The following is a 19,175-nucleotide window of genomic DNA, read 5'->3' as shown; positions in this document are numbered from 1 at the left end:
TAAATCTAATTGGTAATGCAGTATAAATGTCATGGCACAGCTAGGTGTCTTGAGAATTAGCATACGCAGATTGTGTGGAATTAATTAGAGATGCCAGGTTTGTGGATGGATAATATGAACTAGTTGGCCTGCGCTGCCCTGACAGCTAGGGAGACAGAGATAAAGCCCCAGGAGAAAGCCTTCAGATCCTTAGACAGAGTCCTGACCCCTCCGCCATGGACCATCTACATCTCAGTCATATAACCCTACTACGCTAGCTCTTCCCCGTCCACAGGATCAACCAATCACAGCCCTCGACACAACCACCACCTCCTCGGGAGTGTGTGTGTGGGTGTGTGTGCTCAGATTGATCTAGATTGTTCGCTTGATTCTGACTCTCTCTCTTATTCAGTCTCATTACACAGATCTACAGCAGTGTGTAAAACATATGAATAATATCAAAGCACGTCTTTGCCCCTGTTCTGTTCATGGTGTGCTGTAAATCTTTTAGTGAAAATACTCCCGCTTCAATTACATGATGATCTAATCTAATGACTATTAATGCAGACCTGGAGAGCTAGGTCCCCATAGAATTAGAATACTAGAATGGAGATGAACCTTCTTATGATGGGATAAAGGTCAGCAATTTTGGTCAGGGAGTTGGTCAACCATGGTTTACCAGTGCTGTTATATTATATTGTGTAAAATAATTAATTAGAAAAATGTATATGCACTGTATGGTTGTAATTTAATAAGATCTCTATGTAGGTCAGTGTGAGATAATGATGATTAGTCACCAAGGTGAGACTGAGAGTACGAGGCATTGTGGACGTCATGAGAGAAGAGTGTGATAGTGTCAAAGTCACTCACCTCTCGCCCTTGATCGACTCGGCACGACTCGCTGTCACCCTCGGAGAAGGATCCCGACTCGTCACTGGAGTTGGTGCCGTACGATTGCTCGCACTTGATCTTGGGGCGAACCTGGTTGAAGAGGGTGTCCCCCCCCATCACGCCCTGTTCCTGCTGGTCGGCGGCGAGGCGGAGCGCCACGTTGGAGCAGGGCGAGGAGGAGAACTCAAACTGGGGCAGGCTGCAGGGTGAGCCGCCGCTCCCGTCCTCCGCGTAGGAGTAGGAGGAGCAGGAGCTGGAGGTCCGTGTGCGGGTCTCAGAGGGCGGCGAGCGCGAGCACACCTTGATTGGCACTGGGCAGCTGGTGTTTGGCAGCGGGCGACAGAGGACCGGCGGGGGCTCGGTGGTGGCGGAGGCGAAGGAGGGGGCACTGCTCGGGGAGTAGGTCTGGGAGCTGGGAAGGGACTGGCTGGCACCAGCCCACAGGCCCATTGGCGTGTGCTCCGAGAGCTCCATCTCCAAAGAGCTCCCGCCGGGGTAGGAATGCGCCGGGGAGCCCAGACGGTCACAGGCCCCTGAGGAGGAAAAGATGACACTGCGGCGGTCCAGCTCCACTTCCTGTTTGCAGACGCCGTCGCAGGAGGTGGACTTCAGGGGCGAGAGCCTCAGAGGGAAGCCGTCTACCTCCTTCAGGGATGTAACAGACAGGCCCAACTCCCCAGCAGTGAGAGGCCTGAAGTCTTTTGTTTTGTGATCTCCCAGAGTGGTTCCTTTGTCTTGGGGGCAGACGCTGGCGAGTCTGTTGGCAAATAGCTGCTGCGACACATTGGGCAGACACGGTAGGTCTGCTCCTTTTTTGAAGAAGGCGCGGAGGCAGGTGGGGGACTTGCTCCTCTTGGCGGAGGAGGCGGACAACACTGGGACACTGTCCATCTCCATGCCTGTCTCCTTGTCCAGGCCGCCCTGCTCGTCCCCTGACAGGCACAGCGAGCTGGCCTCTTCCTCTGCCCGCGGCTCCACTTTGATGTCTGCCACCGGCGACATGCTCTGGCCCCGGACCGCCCCGCAACTGATGCCACCACTTGTCTCCTTTAATAATAATGTGCTTGGTAAACCTGAGATACTGGTGTGTGAGGAGGTGTCGTTATTGTGCTTGTTGCAGGCCCACTGGTATTTCCTGTATTTGGGGCAGCGGGGGAGGTCGGATGCTCCGTGTCTGTCGAAGTCCAGTCGTACGTTGCTGAAGTCACTGGGCACCGCCACGGGTAGCCGGTCCTTGTCCGGGGCGCGCCGCAAGGAGGAAAGGGCTTCAGAGCGCCGACGTGCCCGGGGGGAGGCTGCCTTTGTTGTCGTCTCAGACTGCATGTTCTCGTCCTCGGCCTTGTGGTTGCCCTCGGCCGGCGCCACCTTGTGGCACAGCAGCAGGCCATCCTCCTCACTGCGGAGCTGGGCCTCCAGGAAGCGAAAGCATGAGTCCTCCAGGTTGTGCACGCGCAGGAATTCGGCACAGCGGATGACCTCCTGGATGTTTTCTCTGCTGAGTAACAGCTTAGCAGTGTAGGCAAACTGCAACAATGGGGCGAATCCCCTGGCAGTGACCTGCGAAAAAACAGGGAAATTGCCAGCATTACCATCAGCACTGCCATTGTTCTGAGCCCTTGGAGTGTGGTGAGACAACCCGACAGCTCTAATGACCACAAACAAACACTGTAAAGTACTAAGTTAATCTTTTATCGGGTCAGCACCGAACATTGTAAAAAGCCAGTAAATAAAACCCAGTGGTGCTGGGCTGGTTGGCAGGCGGCAGCTTGGGTGTCCAGTCCGTTTTCATTACAAAAACCCTTTTGACATACTGACATTTCACTGGGCTACCACAGTCTGTCTGCCCTGCGGTGACCTATCGCCCTGCGGTGACCTATCACCCTCCCCGGCGGCTCCCACCCACCCCTGTGTTGTGTTGTGTTGATGTACAGGAAGCCTTTGTTGTCATCACAGACTGCATATAGACTATAGGACCATATGGATTGCAGCTCCTCCTGCTGCTCCTGCTGCTACTGCTGCTGCCTCACTTTCTGTGTCAGTCCCCTGCAGCCCCTCTTTAAGTGCCTGTGAAGCCAAATAGTTTGAAAGACTGTGGCTTATCATTATTGCAACCATGTGGCGTAACCTAGGATAAGAGAGAGGGAATCCTTCAATTTAGACTTAATGCAGGATAATTATGGAAACCTGCCCTCTTCTACTGTTGTTACTGTAGCGAGAGAGAGAGAGAATGGGAGGGAGGGAGGGAGGGAGGGAGGGAGGGAGGGAGGGAGGGAGGGAGGGAGGGAGGGAGGGAGGGAAAGTGAGAGAATGGGGGGGAGGGAAAAAGAGAAAATGGGAGGGAGGGAGAAAGAGAGTGAGAGAGAGAGAGGGTGTGAGAGACAAGAGAAAGGAGCCAGGCTAGCTAGCTGTTTAATACCATTATGTTTGGTGTGTGTAGAGGAAAGCTATTTTTTGAGAGACACACCCCTTGCTCAGGCAACAGTAGGACACAGCACTGTTTGACAACAGTCTCTGATGAAGAATTTCCCCTGTTAGATGCTTGCTCAATGAATACCATCACAAACCACACACAAAGCAAGGTGTGCTCACAATGCAATTACGAGGCTATCCACTTTGAATGGTGGATAGCCATTGTTGTGTGTGTGCCACCGGCACCTTTTCTTTGCCTGAGCGATGTAAAGACCCCGGTACAAGACTTAACGTGCTCTCACAGTGTGTTTTTAATGAGCAGGGAGAAAGAGCCCAGTGTTTACTGGTTGTTTTGCTGCCCATTTGTGGGAGTAACAACACAAGATGAATTACTCTAGGTCATTAGGTCATTAGGTCACCAACCCGTCGATCGCGAGGCATTCCTAGTCGATCACCAAACATTTAGGTAAAAAAACAACGATGAAGCGTTCCTATTTTTTTATTTGTTTCGTGATGTTGGCGGTAGGTGCACTTGATTCAGCAGCCCTCGTGCAGGGAAGGCAAAGTGTTCCCATTTTGAACCATTTCATGTCTGAAGTTATTACTCCGCTGACCCAGCAGGCCCAGAGAGCAAATCAGGTGCACCTACAGGCCTACGGCTGGCCAATCAGATAGCTCAGATCACCGTGTCTGCACTGTGTCCTGAAGCCATAGACTGTCAAAATAAGCCTTAAGCGCACAGCAAAATTGATGCTGTAAGATTTTGACTAGAGAGAGACTCAACAAATACAGCAAAGCGCTGCTGTTTTTATGAGTAAGTTCATGTTTAAGTTGTTATTCAGCACTGTCAACACGTTGTTCAACACTTTTATAAGCCATAAAATGCTACAACCAGCGCTGCAGCTGTAATGAATGTCTATAGCAAAGTGTTTGGATAAGCTTGCGTTGTTATTATTAGCAGTTATTATTATTTATTTTTATATCGAGGAATATTTCACTTTATCTGGACATCGGATTAACAACATGAATTGGTGCAAGAGGCAGAAATAATGTAGTGCGACTTGAGTTTCGCCATCCGCTGGAAGACTGTGTTCCCTTTTCTCAATGGAGGGAGGAGGAGCGGAGGGGTGATGAGTCAGGTGAGAGGCAACCTCACCGCTGCTACCCCCCCCCCCCTCAGACTGACCATCAGATGCAGGCCATCAGTCCAGTAAAATAAAATAAAAAGCTAATTATTGTGCTCAATCAGCTGTGCCTCAAAACTAATACAACAAATGATCTATTACAAGTGTGATTATATACCTTCATTTTTTAAATATAATTATAAATATAATAGCCAATATGCCGTGATAATGCATTGGGTATATAGCATACTACAAACCTCATTGCTACAGATCTGTTTATAATAGGTTAACCACTGTTCTAGATGTAATGGTTCTCTCTCTCTCTCTCTCTCTCTCTCTCTCTCTCTCTCTCTCTCTCTCTCTGTCTCTCTCTCTCTGTCTGTCTCTCTGTCTGTCTGTCTGTCTGTGTGTGAACCGTAGCAGTAGAGGCTGTCGGCAGCTCTGCACTCCCATGCTCGGTGCCAGGCACCCTGCTAGTAAAACAGGATTTTCCCTCCTCAGAAATCAAACTCACAAACCACAAAAATTTGCTTTGTGGATTTTTCCGTTTGGAAAAACAACCGGACAGTGTTTACGAGGAAACGCAAATATAGGCCTAGAGGGGAAAATGTTAGGTAATATGAATTATTCATAGCAGGAGTGAAATCACTGGGATGTGTGTTGTGTCGATTTTGTTGGAGGGATTATTCTAAATGTGGTTTAAATACACAACATTTATGAATTGTAATCCTATAAGGATAGTATTTTTGTAATTCTGTGGTTGCCTGATAACACAACAAATATATTAATGTTAGGCTACTCCCTAGACTGTTCCCCGGATCTATTTCCAGCTTGTAAATCTTTAATTTACTATTTATATTTTTGACTACTTTTACTTTTACTTCACTACATTCCTGAAGAAAATAAAGTACTTTTTACTCCATACATTTTCCCTGACATCCAAAAGTACTCGTTACATTTTTAATGCTTAGCAGAACAGGAAAACTGTCCAATTCACACACGTATCAAGAGAATATCCCTGGCCATCCCTACTGCCTCTGATCTGGTGGACTCACTAAACACAAATGCTTAGTTAGTAAATTATGTCTGAGTGTTGGAGTGTGCCTCTGGCTATCTGTAAAAAAAACATTAAAAAAAATAGTGCCATTTGGTTTTTTTAACATAAGGAATTTGAATAGATTTTTACTTTTGATACTTAAGTATATTTAAAACTTTTACTCAAGTAGTATTTTACTGGGTGACTTTCATTTTTAATTGAGTCATTTTCTATGAAGGTATCTTTACTTTTACTCAAGTATGACAATTGGGTAGTTTTTCCACCAATGCCCTCGACCACATGTGATTACACCAGTGTTACAACCAGCACAGTCGCATAATGAAGGCAAACGTGAGGGATCCGGAGAAAGACAGCGAAAGAAAGAGAGAGAGAGAGAGAGAAAGAGAGGGAGAGAGACAGAGAGAGAGAGAGAGAGAGAGAGAGAGAGAGAAGGTGTGAGGAAAAAAAGGGCAAGAGGGAAAGATGGTTGCACTTGCAACCTAAAAAGCCACACTTGAAAGGGAGAACAAAAAGCAAAGGTGGTGGATATAAAGCACATTTCCTGGTCATTACTGGATAGTCGTTGATATACTGTATGAAGCGTTTCAGGATGTTAGCAACACTTATTGTAGGAGTTAACACAAAGGGACAATTTAATCAAGGTGATAGAACTGGGGCATTTTATGCTAATATGGGCTTGTGGACCGGGTGGGCCAAGCCTGCTATGTTTCTATGGACTGGTGACGAGGCAGTACCATTACAGAGCAGGACATTATAGCAAGAGTGCATCACAGAACCCTGTTTATAGGAAGTCTGCCCAATATCCTTTCATAAACAGACAGTGTGGAAAACTATCACTCCCCTTCTTTCTCCCTCTATTGCTATCTCTCTCTCGCTCTCTCTGACATCCCCCTCTGTCTTCCAGTCTCTGTCTCCCTCACTGAGCTCTCTCTCTGAGGCCTCCCTCTGTCCGCTCCACTCTGTAGTAGAGACGGCTAATTCATGCAACTGTACTTCAGTGAATTCCTGAATGTCATGTATCCTAATAAGGACATTGCATAGCATGACAATGGAGTGGTGCTTCTACACCTGCATTGCTTGCTGTTTGGGGTTTTAGGCTGGGTTTCTGTACAGCCCTTTGAGATATCAGCTGATGTAAGAAGGGCTATATAAATACATTTGATTTGAGTGCTTCCCCGGATGGCACGCTGCCAAGCCAGAAGAGAGATCTCCTCTGGAGAGACTACAAGCTAGACATTTTAATATCAGATCTGCTGAGTAACCTGACATTAACCTCTGTATTGAAAGGCGCATGATGAGGAGCCTCGATGTTGATGAGTCACAGCACAGCGCTAATGGATGGAGGTACTGTATGGAGGGTTGGCTGCCATCGTCATTTATCCTCGTGGGAGAGAAAAGAGAGGTGGAGGAAGAAGCACAGGGACAATGACTCGCTGCAGTACAGCCAAGTGTTCACTTTAAGCCAGGCAATTATGCCAATAAATAAACGAGGGAAATAGAAGTAATTTACAGTAAATTTGACAGCTAATGTGTATGAATGGCAAAGGAACAAAATGTTTTTTCCACAGTAAGACACCAGTAAACACTGGGACACATGAGACGTTTTCTGCGAGTAAACATCCCCTGACGGTGTGGAGTAAACATCCCCTGACGGTGTGGAGTAAACATCCCCTGACGGTGTGGAGTAAACATCCCCTGACGGTGTGGAGTAAACATCCCCTGACGGTGTGGAGTAAATCTCCCCTGACGGTGTGGAGTAAACATCCCCTGACGGTGTGGAGTAAACATCCCCTGACGGTGTGGAGTAAACATCCCCTGACGGTGTGGAGTAAATCTCCCCTGACGGTGTGGAGTAAACATCCCCTGACGGTGTGGAGTAAATCTCCCCTGACGGTGTGGAGTAAACATCCCCTGACGGTGTGGAGTAAACATCCCCTGACGGTGTGGAGTAAATCTCCCCTGACGGTGTGGAGTAAACATCCCCTGACGGTGTGGAGTAAACATCCCCTGACGGTGTGGAGTAAACATCCCCTGACGGTGTGGAGTAAATCTCCCCTGACGGTGTGGAGTAAACATCCCCTGACGGTGTGGAGTAAATCTCCCCTGACGGTGTGGAGTAAACCTACCCTGACGGTGTGGAGTAAAACCTCCCCTGACGGTGTGGAGTAAATCTCCCCTGACGGTGTGGAGTAAATCTCCCCTGACGGTGTGGAGTAAATCTCCCCTGACGGTGTGGAGTAAATCTCCCCTGACGATCTGGAGTAAACCTCCCCTGACGGTGGGGAGTAAACCTCCCCTGACGGTGGGGAGTAAACCTCCCCTGACGGTGGGGAGTAAACCTCCCCTGACAGTGTTGGTGAGTGTGTTGGTGAGTGACGGTGGGGAGTTAACTTCCCCTGATGTTGGGGAGTAAACCTCCCCTGACGGTGGGGAGTAAACCTCCCCTGACGGTGGGGAGTAAACCTCCCCTGACGGTGGGGAGTAAACCTCCCCTGGCGGTGTGGAGTAAACCTCCCCTGGCGGTGTGGAGTAAACCTCCCCTGACGGTGGGGAGTAAACCTCCCCTGATGGTGTGAAGTAAACAAGATAATGTACTTCCTAATCCTCTTGTATTTCAGCAGTTTACTGTACATGACGAGACACTGGGGAGGACATGACCCTAACACTTTACTACGAGGATGCTCAGCTCTGACTTTACACGCTGTCCCTGTCTTTATTCTTCAGAATGCTGTATGGTATCCTGCTATGTTTCTATACAAACTGGCAGAACATTACTGCTGTCCACTTGTTGATACATCCTGCACCTGAGATGAGACATTGAAAATACAGGGCAGCCAGTGGTTAATTGTTTGGGTCTCGAGGGTTAAATTCAGCTACTATAAACACACAGACAACATTCTGTAGGCTCTCACTGGGTCTCCCTAGCTGGCTGGCTGGTTGACTCAGAGAGAGATACATGTACATGCGCAGGTTCTCAGAGTAGCCTGCTCAAACGGCAGACAAAGATCCTGTATCCTTACTGTCAGATTAGCGCTGAGCACTGTGCCCTTGTGTTGGCGGAGAGAAGACCCCCCTGCATTAGCGACAGCAGTCACACTAGGTGGTATCGCTAGCTCACTTGCTCTTCTATCTTCTTTCTCTCTCTCCTCTCTTCTCCCTTCTTGTCGCACCCTGCCCCCAACTTTGGTGGGGGGAAGACAGTTGAAGATATGCGCCCGCCTCCCGCCATCTGTCTAATGAGCTGTAATTGTGTGATAGTATCCTGGTTAGGCTCTCTGTTTGTGTCAAGCCCTGCTGTTGCTGTTCTGCTTCCACCTTGCCCTGAGTCCTTCAGATTAGTTAGCCTGGCTTCTTTCTGCATGTCCCGACCTGATCAAGTGTCTGTGGAGATGGAGGTGGTGGGGGGGATGTCACTCACCAACACTAAACCTCTCAAGGCGCATTACATTTCCCTGTTTCACCAGCATCCACTCATGAGGCAGCCACTCTCTCTCTCCACTCACTACACCAGGCCTCAACATTATATTTACAGACAGTCTAATCACAGCAATCAAAGTGGTGTGGATGTATTTTATTTTCTCTCTTTGCTGCTTAGAGAGTTACATTTTTTTTGTCTGAGACGAGTCATGACTGAGGGATCTGACAAACAGGAGGTGGTTTGAGGTTTGAACCAAGTGCCCCTCTGCTGATTCACAGTGAATGTGCATCCTTAATGGCACCCTATTCCCTAGAGCCCTGGTCAAAAGCAGTGGACTATATAGTGGATAGGTTGCCATTCTCGACGCATCCTGAGTAAACCAGAGGTCAAATATGGATACCGGTCAAGCAAGGGGCCTCCTTCCTCCTCCCTCCTATGGTCTGGATCTGGGATCAAGTGTTTGTTTCCTCCCTCTTCTTGGTTTAAGGCCCGGGGCAGTCAAAAATATGATTTTCATAGTTTCAAACCACTCTGCCAATAACAGCTTGTTTTCAGATTTTTACTCCCCAATCAGACCACTCCTAGACAGTCCTAGCAAAATTCTTACTGGAGAAATTGCTCTTTGCAAAGAAGCTATTTTTGTAAAATTTTTACCATTTTATTTTAAAACAACCACAGTAAGGTACTTAATTGGGTAACACTTTATTTGGATAGTCCATCTGTAGATGCGCTACAGACTTTCTACAGACTATCAGTAACATTTCAACTAACTATTTAATAACCCTAACCATAGCTCCAACCCTAACCTTTATCCTAAACCTAAACTTAACCCTTACCCAAACCCTTATTCTAAACCTAACCCTAACCCTAACCCTAACCCTAACCCTAACCCTAACCGAGGGAATAGAGGATAGCATCATAGCCTCCGCGATTGTCTTCGTTTCACATTTCATCTGCAGTGTCTTTTATTCCCCTCTCTCCCTGTCTTTTCTTGGTGATCATCGAGGCCCCCTTGGTTAGTTGCCCTTTGTTGCACATACAGTACCAAAAGTTTCAGAGGTTTGGACACACCAACTCATTCAAGGGCTTTTCTTTATTTTTAATATGTTATACATTGTAGAATAATAGTGAAGATATCAAAACTATGAAGTAACACATGGAATCATGTAGTAACCAAAAAAGTGTTCAACAAATCAAAATATATTTTAGATTTTAGATTCTTCAAAGTAGCCTTGATGACAGCATTGCACACTCTTGGCATTCTCTCAACCAGCTTCATGAGGTAGTCAGCTGGAATGCATTTCAATTAACAGGTTTTCCTTGTTAAAAGTTAATTTGTGGATATTCCTTTGCTTGTTAATGCATTTGATTTAATGAATTTGAGCCAATCAGTTGTGATGTGACAAGGTAGGGGTGGTATACAGAAGATAGCCCTATTTGGTAAAATACCAAGTCCATATTATGGCAAGAACAGCTCAAATAAGCAAAGAGAAACGACAGTCCATCATTACTTTAAGACATGAAGGTCAGTCAATCCGGAACATTTCAAGAACTTTTCAAGTTTCTTCAAGTGCAGTCGCAAAAACCATCAACCGCTATGATGAAACTGGCTCTCATGAGGACCGCCACAGGAAAGGAAGACCCGGAGTTACCACTGATGCAGAGGATAAGTTCATTAGAGTTACCAGCCTCAGATTGCAGCCCAAATAAATGCTTCACAGACTTCAAGTAACAGACACATCTCAACATCAACTGTTCGGAGGAGACTGCGTGAATCAGGCCTTCATGGTCAAATTTCTGCAAAGAAACCACTACTAGGGACACCAATGAGAAGAAGAGACTTGCTTGGGCCAAGAAACACGAGCAATGGACATCAGACCGGTGGAAATCTGAGATTTTTGGTTCCAAACGCTGTGTCTTCGTGAGACACAGAGTAGGTGAAAGGATTATCTCTGCATGTGTGGTTCTCACCATGAAGCACGGATGAGGAGGTGTGATGGTGTGGGGGTGCTTTGCTGGTGACACTGTCTGTGATTTATTTAGAATTCAAGGCACACTTAACCAGAATGGCTACCAAAGCATTCTGCAGCGATACGCTATCCCATCTGGTTTGCGCTTAGTGGGACTATCATTTGTTTTTCAACAGGACAATGACCCAAAACACACCTCCAGGTTGTGTAAGGGCTATTTGACCAAGAAGGAGAGTGATGGAGTGCTGCATCAGATGTCCTGGCCTCCACAATCGCCCGACCTCAACCAAATTGAGATGGTTTGGAATGAGTTGGACCACAGAGTGAAGGAAAAGCAGCCAACAAGTGCTCAGCATATGTGGGAACTCCTTCAAGACTGTTGGAAAAGTATTCCTCATGAAGCAGGTTGAGAGAATGCCAAGAGTGTGCAAAGCTGTCATCAAGACAAAGGGTGGCTACTTTGAAGAATCTCAAATATAAAATATATTTTGATTTGTTTCACACTTTTTTTGTTACTACATGATTCCATTTGTGTTATTTCATAGTTTTGATGTCTTCACTATTATTCTACAATGTAGAAAATAGTACAAATAACGAAAAATCCTTGAATAGGACAAAAATGTGTCAGCACCTGTGAGTCACCTACTGTACAGAGGACATTAAATCTTGAGAGATGATAGCAATGTAATTACCTTCCCTCCATTATGGGACAGTGACCCGTTTAGACAGGACAGAGAAATAGTGATGGAGTCCCAAATGGCACCCTATTACCTATATAGTGCACTACTTTGACCAGGGGTTGGGCCCGGTTCAGGCAACAGTGCCCAAAAACAGGAAAATAATGACATTTTTCAAGGAACCGGGAATGAAAGTCATTCATAGTATTTTGGAACAGAACTGTTATTTTTTCTATTTTATCTAGCATTTCTTTCTAGTTCCACAAAAAAAACGTGACAAAACGCCTACGCAAAGCCCTCACTGTCACTCAGAAATGTATTCCACTGTCTGCCTGCAAGCTGAAAATCTTTGCCAGTGTGTGTGCGTATTTAGGCAACCTTTCCCTCTGAAGCATATGCTACTGTACTGACATTACAGTACCATAGGCTACTGTACTGACATTACCACAGGCTACTGTACTGACATTACCATAGGCTACCGACCTGACATTACCATAGGCTACTGTACTGACATTACCACAGGCTACTGTACTGACATTACCATAGGCTACCGACCTGACATTACCATAGGCTACTGTACTGACATTACCATAGGCTACCATCCTGACATTACATTGGCTACAGTTCTGACATTACTATAGGCTACCGTCCTGACATTCTGATAGGCTACTGTACTGACATTACCATAGGCAACTGTACTGACATTACCATAGGCTAGTGTACTGACATTACCATAGGCTACTGTCCTGACATTCCCATTGGCTACCGTCTTGACATTCCCATAGGCAACTGTACTGACATTACCACAGGCTACTGTACTGACATTACCATAGGCTACCGACCTGACATTACCATAGGCAACCGTACTGACATTACCATAGGCAACTGTACTGACATTACCATAGGCTAGTGTACTGACATTACCATAGGCTACTGTCCTGACATTACCATAAGCAACTGTACTGACATTACCATAGGCAACTGTACTGACATTACCATAAGCAACTGTACTGACATTACCATAGGCAGCTGTACTGACATTACCATAGGCTACTGTACTGACATTCCCATAGGCAACTGTACTGACATTACCATAGGCAACTGTACTGACATTACCATAGGCAACTGTACTGACATTACCATAGGCTACTGTACTGACATTACCATAGGCTACTGTCCTGACATTCCCACAGGCTAGTGTACTAACATTACCATAGGCTACTGTACTGACATTACCATAGGCTACTGTCCTGACATTACCATAGGCAGCTGTACTGACATTACCATAGGCTACTGTACTGACATTACCATAAGCAACTGTACTGACATTCCCACAGGCTAGTGTACTAACATTACCATAGGCTACTGTACTGACATTACCATAGGCTAGTGTACTGACATTACCATAGGCAACCGTACTGATATTACCATAGGCTACCGTTTTGACATTCCCATAGGCTACTGTACTGACATTACCATAGGCTACTGTACTGACATTACCATAGGCTACTGTACTGACATTACCATAGGCAACTGTCCTGACATTACCATAGGCTAAAGTACTGACATTACCATAGGCTACTGTACTGACATTACCATAGGCAACTGCACTGACATTACCATAGGCAACTGTACTGACATTACCATAGGCTACCGTACTGATATTCCCATAGGCTACTGTCCTGACATTCCCATAGGCTACTGTACTGACATTACCATAGGCTAATGTCCTGACATTACCATAGGCTACCATCTTGACATTCCCATAGGCAACTGTATTGACATTCCCATAGGCTACTGTACTGACATTACCATAGACTACTGTCCTGACATTACCATAGGCAGCTGTACTGACATTACCATAGGCTACCGTCCTGACATTACCATAGGCAGCTGTACTGACATTACCATAGGCTACCGTCCTGACATTACCATAGGCAACTGTACTGACATTACCATAGGCAACTGTACTGACATTACCATAGGCTGCTGCCCTGACATTACCATAGGCAACTGTACTGACATTACCATAGACTACTGTCCTGACATTACCATAGGCAACTGTACTGACATTACCATAGGCAACTGTACTGACATTACCATAGGCTGCTGCCCTGACATTACCATAGGCAACTGTACTGACATTACCATAGGCAACTGTACTGACATTACCATAGGCTACCGTCCTGACATTACCATAGGCAACTGTACTGACATTACCATAGGCAACTGTACTGACATTACCATAGGCTGCTGCCCTGACATTACCATAGGCAACTGTACTGACATTACCATAGGCAACTGTACTGACATTACCATAGGCTACCGTCCTGACATTACCATAGGCAACTGTACTGACATTACCATAGGCTGCTGCCCTGACATTACCATAGGCAACTGTACTGACATTACCATAGGCTACCGTCCTGACATTACCATAGGCAACTGTACTGACATTACCATAGGCAACTGTACTGACATTACCATAGGCAACTGTACTGACATTACCATAGGCAACTGTACTGACATTACCATAGACTACTGTCCTGACATTACCATAGGCAGCTGTACTGACATTACCATAGGCTACCGCCCTGACATTACCATAGGCAACTGTACTGACATTACCATAGGCAACTGTACTGACATTACCATAGGCTGCTGCCCTGACATTACCATAGGCAACTGTACTGACATTACCATAGGCAACTGTACTGACATTACCATAGGCTACCGTCCTGACATTACCATAGGCAACTGTACTGACATTACCATAGGCTGCTGCCCTGACATTACCATAGGCAACTGTACTGACATTACCATAGGCTACCATCCTGACATTACCATAGGCAACTGTACTGACATTACCATAGGCAACTGTACTGACATTACCATAGGCTACCGTCCTGACATTACCATAGGCAACTGTACTGACATTACCATAGGCTGCTGCCCTGACATTACCATAGGCAACTGTACTGACATTACCATAGGCTGCTGCCCTGACATTACCATAGGCAACTGTACTGACATTACCATAGGCTACTGTCCTGACATTACCATAGGCAACTGTACTGACATTACCATAGGCAACTGTACTGACATTACCATAGGCTACCGTCCTGACATTACCATAGGCAACTGTACTGACATTACCATAGGCTGCTGCCCTGACATTACCATGGGCAACTGTACTGACATTACCATAGGCTACCGTACTGATATTCCCATAGGCTACTGTCCTGACATTCCCATAGGCTACTGTACTGACATTACCATAGGCTACCGTCCTGACATTACCATAGGCAACTGTACTGCCATTACCATAGACTACTGTACTGACATTACCATAGGCAACTGTTCTGACATTACCATAGACTACTGTCCTGACATTACCATAGGCAACTGTACTGACATTACCATAGGCAACTGTACTGACATTACCACCATAGGCAACTGTACTGACATTTCCATAGGCTGCTGCCCTGACATTACCATAGGCAACTGTACTGACATTACCATAGGCAACTGTACTGACATTACCATAGGCAACTGTACTGACATTACCATAGGCAACTGTACTGCCATTACCACCATAGGCAACTGTACTGACATTACCATAGGCTGCTGCCCTGACATTACCATAGGCAACTGTACTGACATTACCATAGACTACTGTACTGACATTACCATAGGCAACTGTACTGACATTACCACCATAGGCAACTGTACTGACATTACCATAGGCAACTGTACTGACATTACCACCATAGGCAGCTGTACTGACATTACCATAGGCTGCTGCCCTGACATTACCATAGGCTACCGTCTTGACATTCCCATAGGCAACTGTACTGACATTACCATAGACTACTGTACTGACATTCCCATAGGCTACTGTCCTGACATTACCATAGGCTACCGTCCTGACATTACCATAGACTACTGTACTGACATTCCCATACACTACTGTACTGACATTCCCATAGGCTACTGTACTGACATTACCATAGGCTACTGTACTGACATTACCATAGGCTACTGTCCTGACATTACCATAGGCTACCTTCTTGACATTCCCATAGGCAACTGTACTGACATTACCATAGGCTACTGTACTGACATTACCATAGGCTACCGTCTTGACATTCCCATAGGCAACTGTACTGACATTCCCATAGGCTACTGTACTGACATTACCATAGGCTACCGTCTTGACATTCCCATAGGCAACTGTACTGACATTCCCATAGGCAACTGTACTGACATTACCATAGGCTACTGTACTGACATTCCCATAGGCTACTGTACTGACATTCCCATAGGCTACTGTACTGACATTACCATAGGCTACCGTCTTGACATTCCCATAGGCAACTGTACTGACATTCCCATAGGCAACTGTACTGACATTACCATAGGCTACTGTACTGACATTACCATAGGCTAGTGTACTGATATTACAATCATGATTCAGAAGCTAGGGAGAGAGATTTGTAATTAGCTAGAGAAGAATGGATACATTTTTTCTATGCTAGTTAAGGATACTATAGGCTTAGTTATCACGTTTCACATTGGATTTATTATCTACAAAAAGGTATGACGTGTTTCCAATTCTCTTGCCGTTCTGCACATAAGCTTTTCATAGATAGCTAGCTCAAGCTTGTTAGCTAGCTAGCTGAAAGGACATTCAAAGTTCCTCCATAGAAGCCACTCCTCCTGGGTATAATTCTGTGGACCTAATTCAGATAATGCATGTCATAACAAGATGCACAGCACTTCAAGCCTCCTCCTCAACCCTCTCTCGCTCTCTCCCCACCAGCAAAATTTCAGTCACATCTTGCACCATAGGCTACACTTGTCTTTCCATCATGCACACTAGCTTGTCTGCTCTATCCACACTGATTGGTGAAGTAATTTAATTAGTTAAATGTATAAAAACGCTGATTTCACAGGTTAAAAAGGAACAGAAAGGAGCGATATTTTTCGGGTTTGAACTGGTTCAGAACTGTATTTTGCTGGCCAGAACAGTGGAACGGAACAAAAAAATTTGCGCTTCTGTTCAGAACGAAACGATTGGAAAAAATGTTGGTTCCAACCCTTGCTTTTGACTAGAGCCCTATGGGTCCTGGTCAAAAGTAGTGCACTATAAAGGAAATAGGATGCCATTTGGGATACTGATATCATCTCACCAAAGGACAGACTCACCATCACCATCATCAACCAGTCTCTTAGACGGAGCTATTTAATAACCACTTTACAACCCAGTTTATACAGTAGATGTAATATATTTCCCTACTTACTCAAGATAATGTTTATTTAGGGACAAGCATGTTAAAAGTTCATATTCTGTTAACTCATACCAAAATAATGTTGTTTGTCCACACCATTCTGTAGTTGGGGAAGGCCCACACCAATCCAACACAGAAAAGCTGCTTTTTAAGATACTTAATAAAAAAAGTTGGAAGGAAAACTATTTAACTCATACTAAAATGAATTATAGGTCATATTTCATAGAAACCTGGAAACACAGGACAGTTACTTTAAAGAAACGGGCTCTTTCTGAAACATGACCCTTTCCACACCTGAAACACACAACCTCTCATGCATTATGCATAACGCAGAAAGAGTGAACGAAAGGGATCCTGCTTTGGTGTGTCACAGAGTAATCTCTCGTGGACAGACTACGTAAACATAAATGGTACCGTAGATCTGTCATGATACAACGGGATGGGTGAGATACCGAGCAGCATTAGTTCCGGTAAATTGTACAAATCACAATTTCGCAGGTTTTAGCGTCTTTAGAATTTCGGAAGGGGAGGGGACATTTGGCCCATAGACTTTCCTATAACTTGCAAAGATGGAGGATGGAGCTCTTTATTCTGGTTCCGATCCGTGTTCTATCTCTTCTCTATACACATATGGACCCAGAACTTAATCGAGCATCTGACCAATTACCCAAGACTTTAGTTCTGGTTTAACCGAGAATAGTCACAGAGCCATTCCCAGGAATAACCCATAGTAACTCACTCAACACACATTGCTAATTTTACATAAAACAGGAACAGATTGATCTTTCAGGGGAGATTTCCACAGAGATGGAGGGATGGTGACTTATTTTCTAGCTATCGAGGCAACAGTAAAAGTCTTTGGACAGGCATTACATTATTAATGCATGCTAGCTCCAACCCCACACAGCTCGGAACCACACAGCTCCTTCACATGTGGTGTGTGCCCCAGTTTTGCGGGCCAAGTGTGTGTATGTGATGTGTGAGTGTGTGACATCAATATGTCAGTGGAGAATTGTTATCACTATGACACATCTATGGGTGTGTGCCCCAGTTTTGCGGGCCAAGTGTGTGTATGTGATGTGTGAGTGTGTGACATCAATATGTCAGTGGAGAATTGTTATCACTATGACACATCTATGGGTGGTGAGGGTTGGGGGGTTCTGAAGGGGTGAGGCTGGAATGACAGGAGTGCTGGGAAGGGGAAGAAAAGTGTTGGCTGCGTGAGGGAGATTGCGTCAGTCACAGAGTTAAGTGCTACCTGCTACAGAGAGCTGAGGAGCTGATGAGAGCTGAGAGTGGAGGGAGAGGTGATAATTGGTAATCATGGTTCTACATGGTCTCACTAGCACCATCGCTACAGTAGCACATCTCCCTCTCTCCTCGTCAGCTATAAGACCTCACAGATTCAATTAAAACACTGTTAGGATGTCTTATATCCTCCCTGACACCATTCATCTCAACACCATTCATGGCAAAGAGACAGTTGATATTGGACTGAGAAGATATGAAGTGAATAGTGATAAAAACAGGCTGATGATGAAACAGTCAAAAGAACCAGATTGGAGTGAATGTCTGACTGTGTGTTTGACCAGGTGTGGAAACTAAGATGTTGTTCTTAATACTATGTGTTATACAGTAGGTGTTATAGAGGTTAAGCTCAGTTGTTATACAGTAGATACATACCTCCTCAGGTAGGCTGAGGACCAAGTCATTCTCGGCCTGTCCCACCAGAGCCTGCAAGAAGTATTCTGAGCAGGCGGCCAGCACGGCCCGGTGGCCGCGGAACTCCTTGCCCTCCACCAGGACAGTCACATCGCACAGGATATCCTGCTTCCGCTGGTCGTTCAGGCACAGGAGGATATTTGTACAATGAACCGTCGACTCATACACGTACATGGGGGCTTCAGGCTTCTCATCCACGGACATTCCGCTCACGCCCTGGAAATAGAAGCACAATGGGGTGAGAGGGGGGTGGGGTTCAGCTTTCAGATTAATGTGGCGAGCCCTGTTGGTGAGCTAGTGCATACCGCAGGGCTGACATCAGTGGGCCTCTCCTCATCTCCCACGGCCCAGCCTACTTCACCAGCCCCAAACACAGTCAGCCCCATGATTGAATACATACACCATGACCAGATCAGACCGCCTCAGCTCAGCTTCACTCTCTCAAACACCCCTTATAGCCAGGAAATATACACACTCTCAAACCGCAAGTACCTAACACATTCCCACTCATACACGCCCTTGCATGCAAACACACAAGCAATAACACACATCCTCCCACATACACACACCTCCACATAGACTCATGTTCCTGTACACAGCCCACACAGCCCCCCCCCCCCACACACACACATCATAA

At 45.8% G+C, this 19,175-nt stretch overlaps 1 protein-coding gene across 1 annotated transcript in view; it reads right to left on the bottom strand.

Annotated features, from left to right (window-relative positions):
- LOC120024440 (transcription regulator protein BACH2-like) overlaps positions 1–18,748 on the bottom strand; it is a 33,680-nt gene extending 14,932 nt beyond the window's left edge. The window contains exons 1-2 of the mRNA XM_038968678.1: positions 18,500–18,748; positions 850–2,427 (exon numbers count right to left, since the gene is read on the bottom strand). Of these exons, the coding sequence (XP_038824606.1) occupies positions 850–2,427; positions 18,500–18,742 (1,821 nt within the window). The 5' untranslated portion in view covers positions 18,743–18,748. The remainder of the gene's footprint in view (positions 1–849; positions 2,428–18,499) is intronic.
- Between the last annotated feature and the right edge of the window lie 427 nt (positions 18,749–19,175).

The sequence above is a fragment of the Salvelinus namaycush genome, chromosome 29, assembly GCF_016432855.1.
Source record: "Salvelinus namaycush isolate Seneca chromosome 29, SaNama_1.0, whole genome shotgun sequence".
Taxonomy (NCBI): Eukaryota; Metazoa; Chordata; class Actinopteri; order Salmoniformes; family Salmonidae; genus Salvelinus; species Salvelinus namaycush.
Note: the sequence above shows the minus strand (reverse complement) of the source record. Positions and strands in the feature narration are given on the sequence as shown.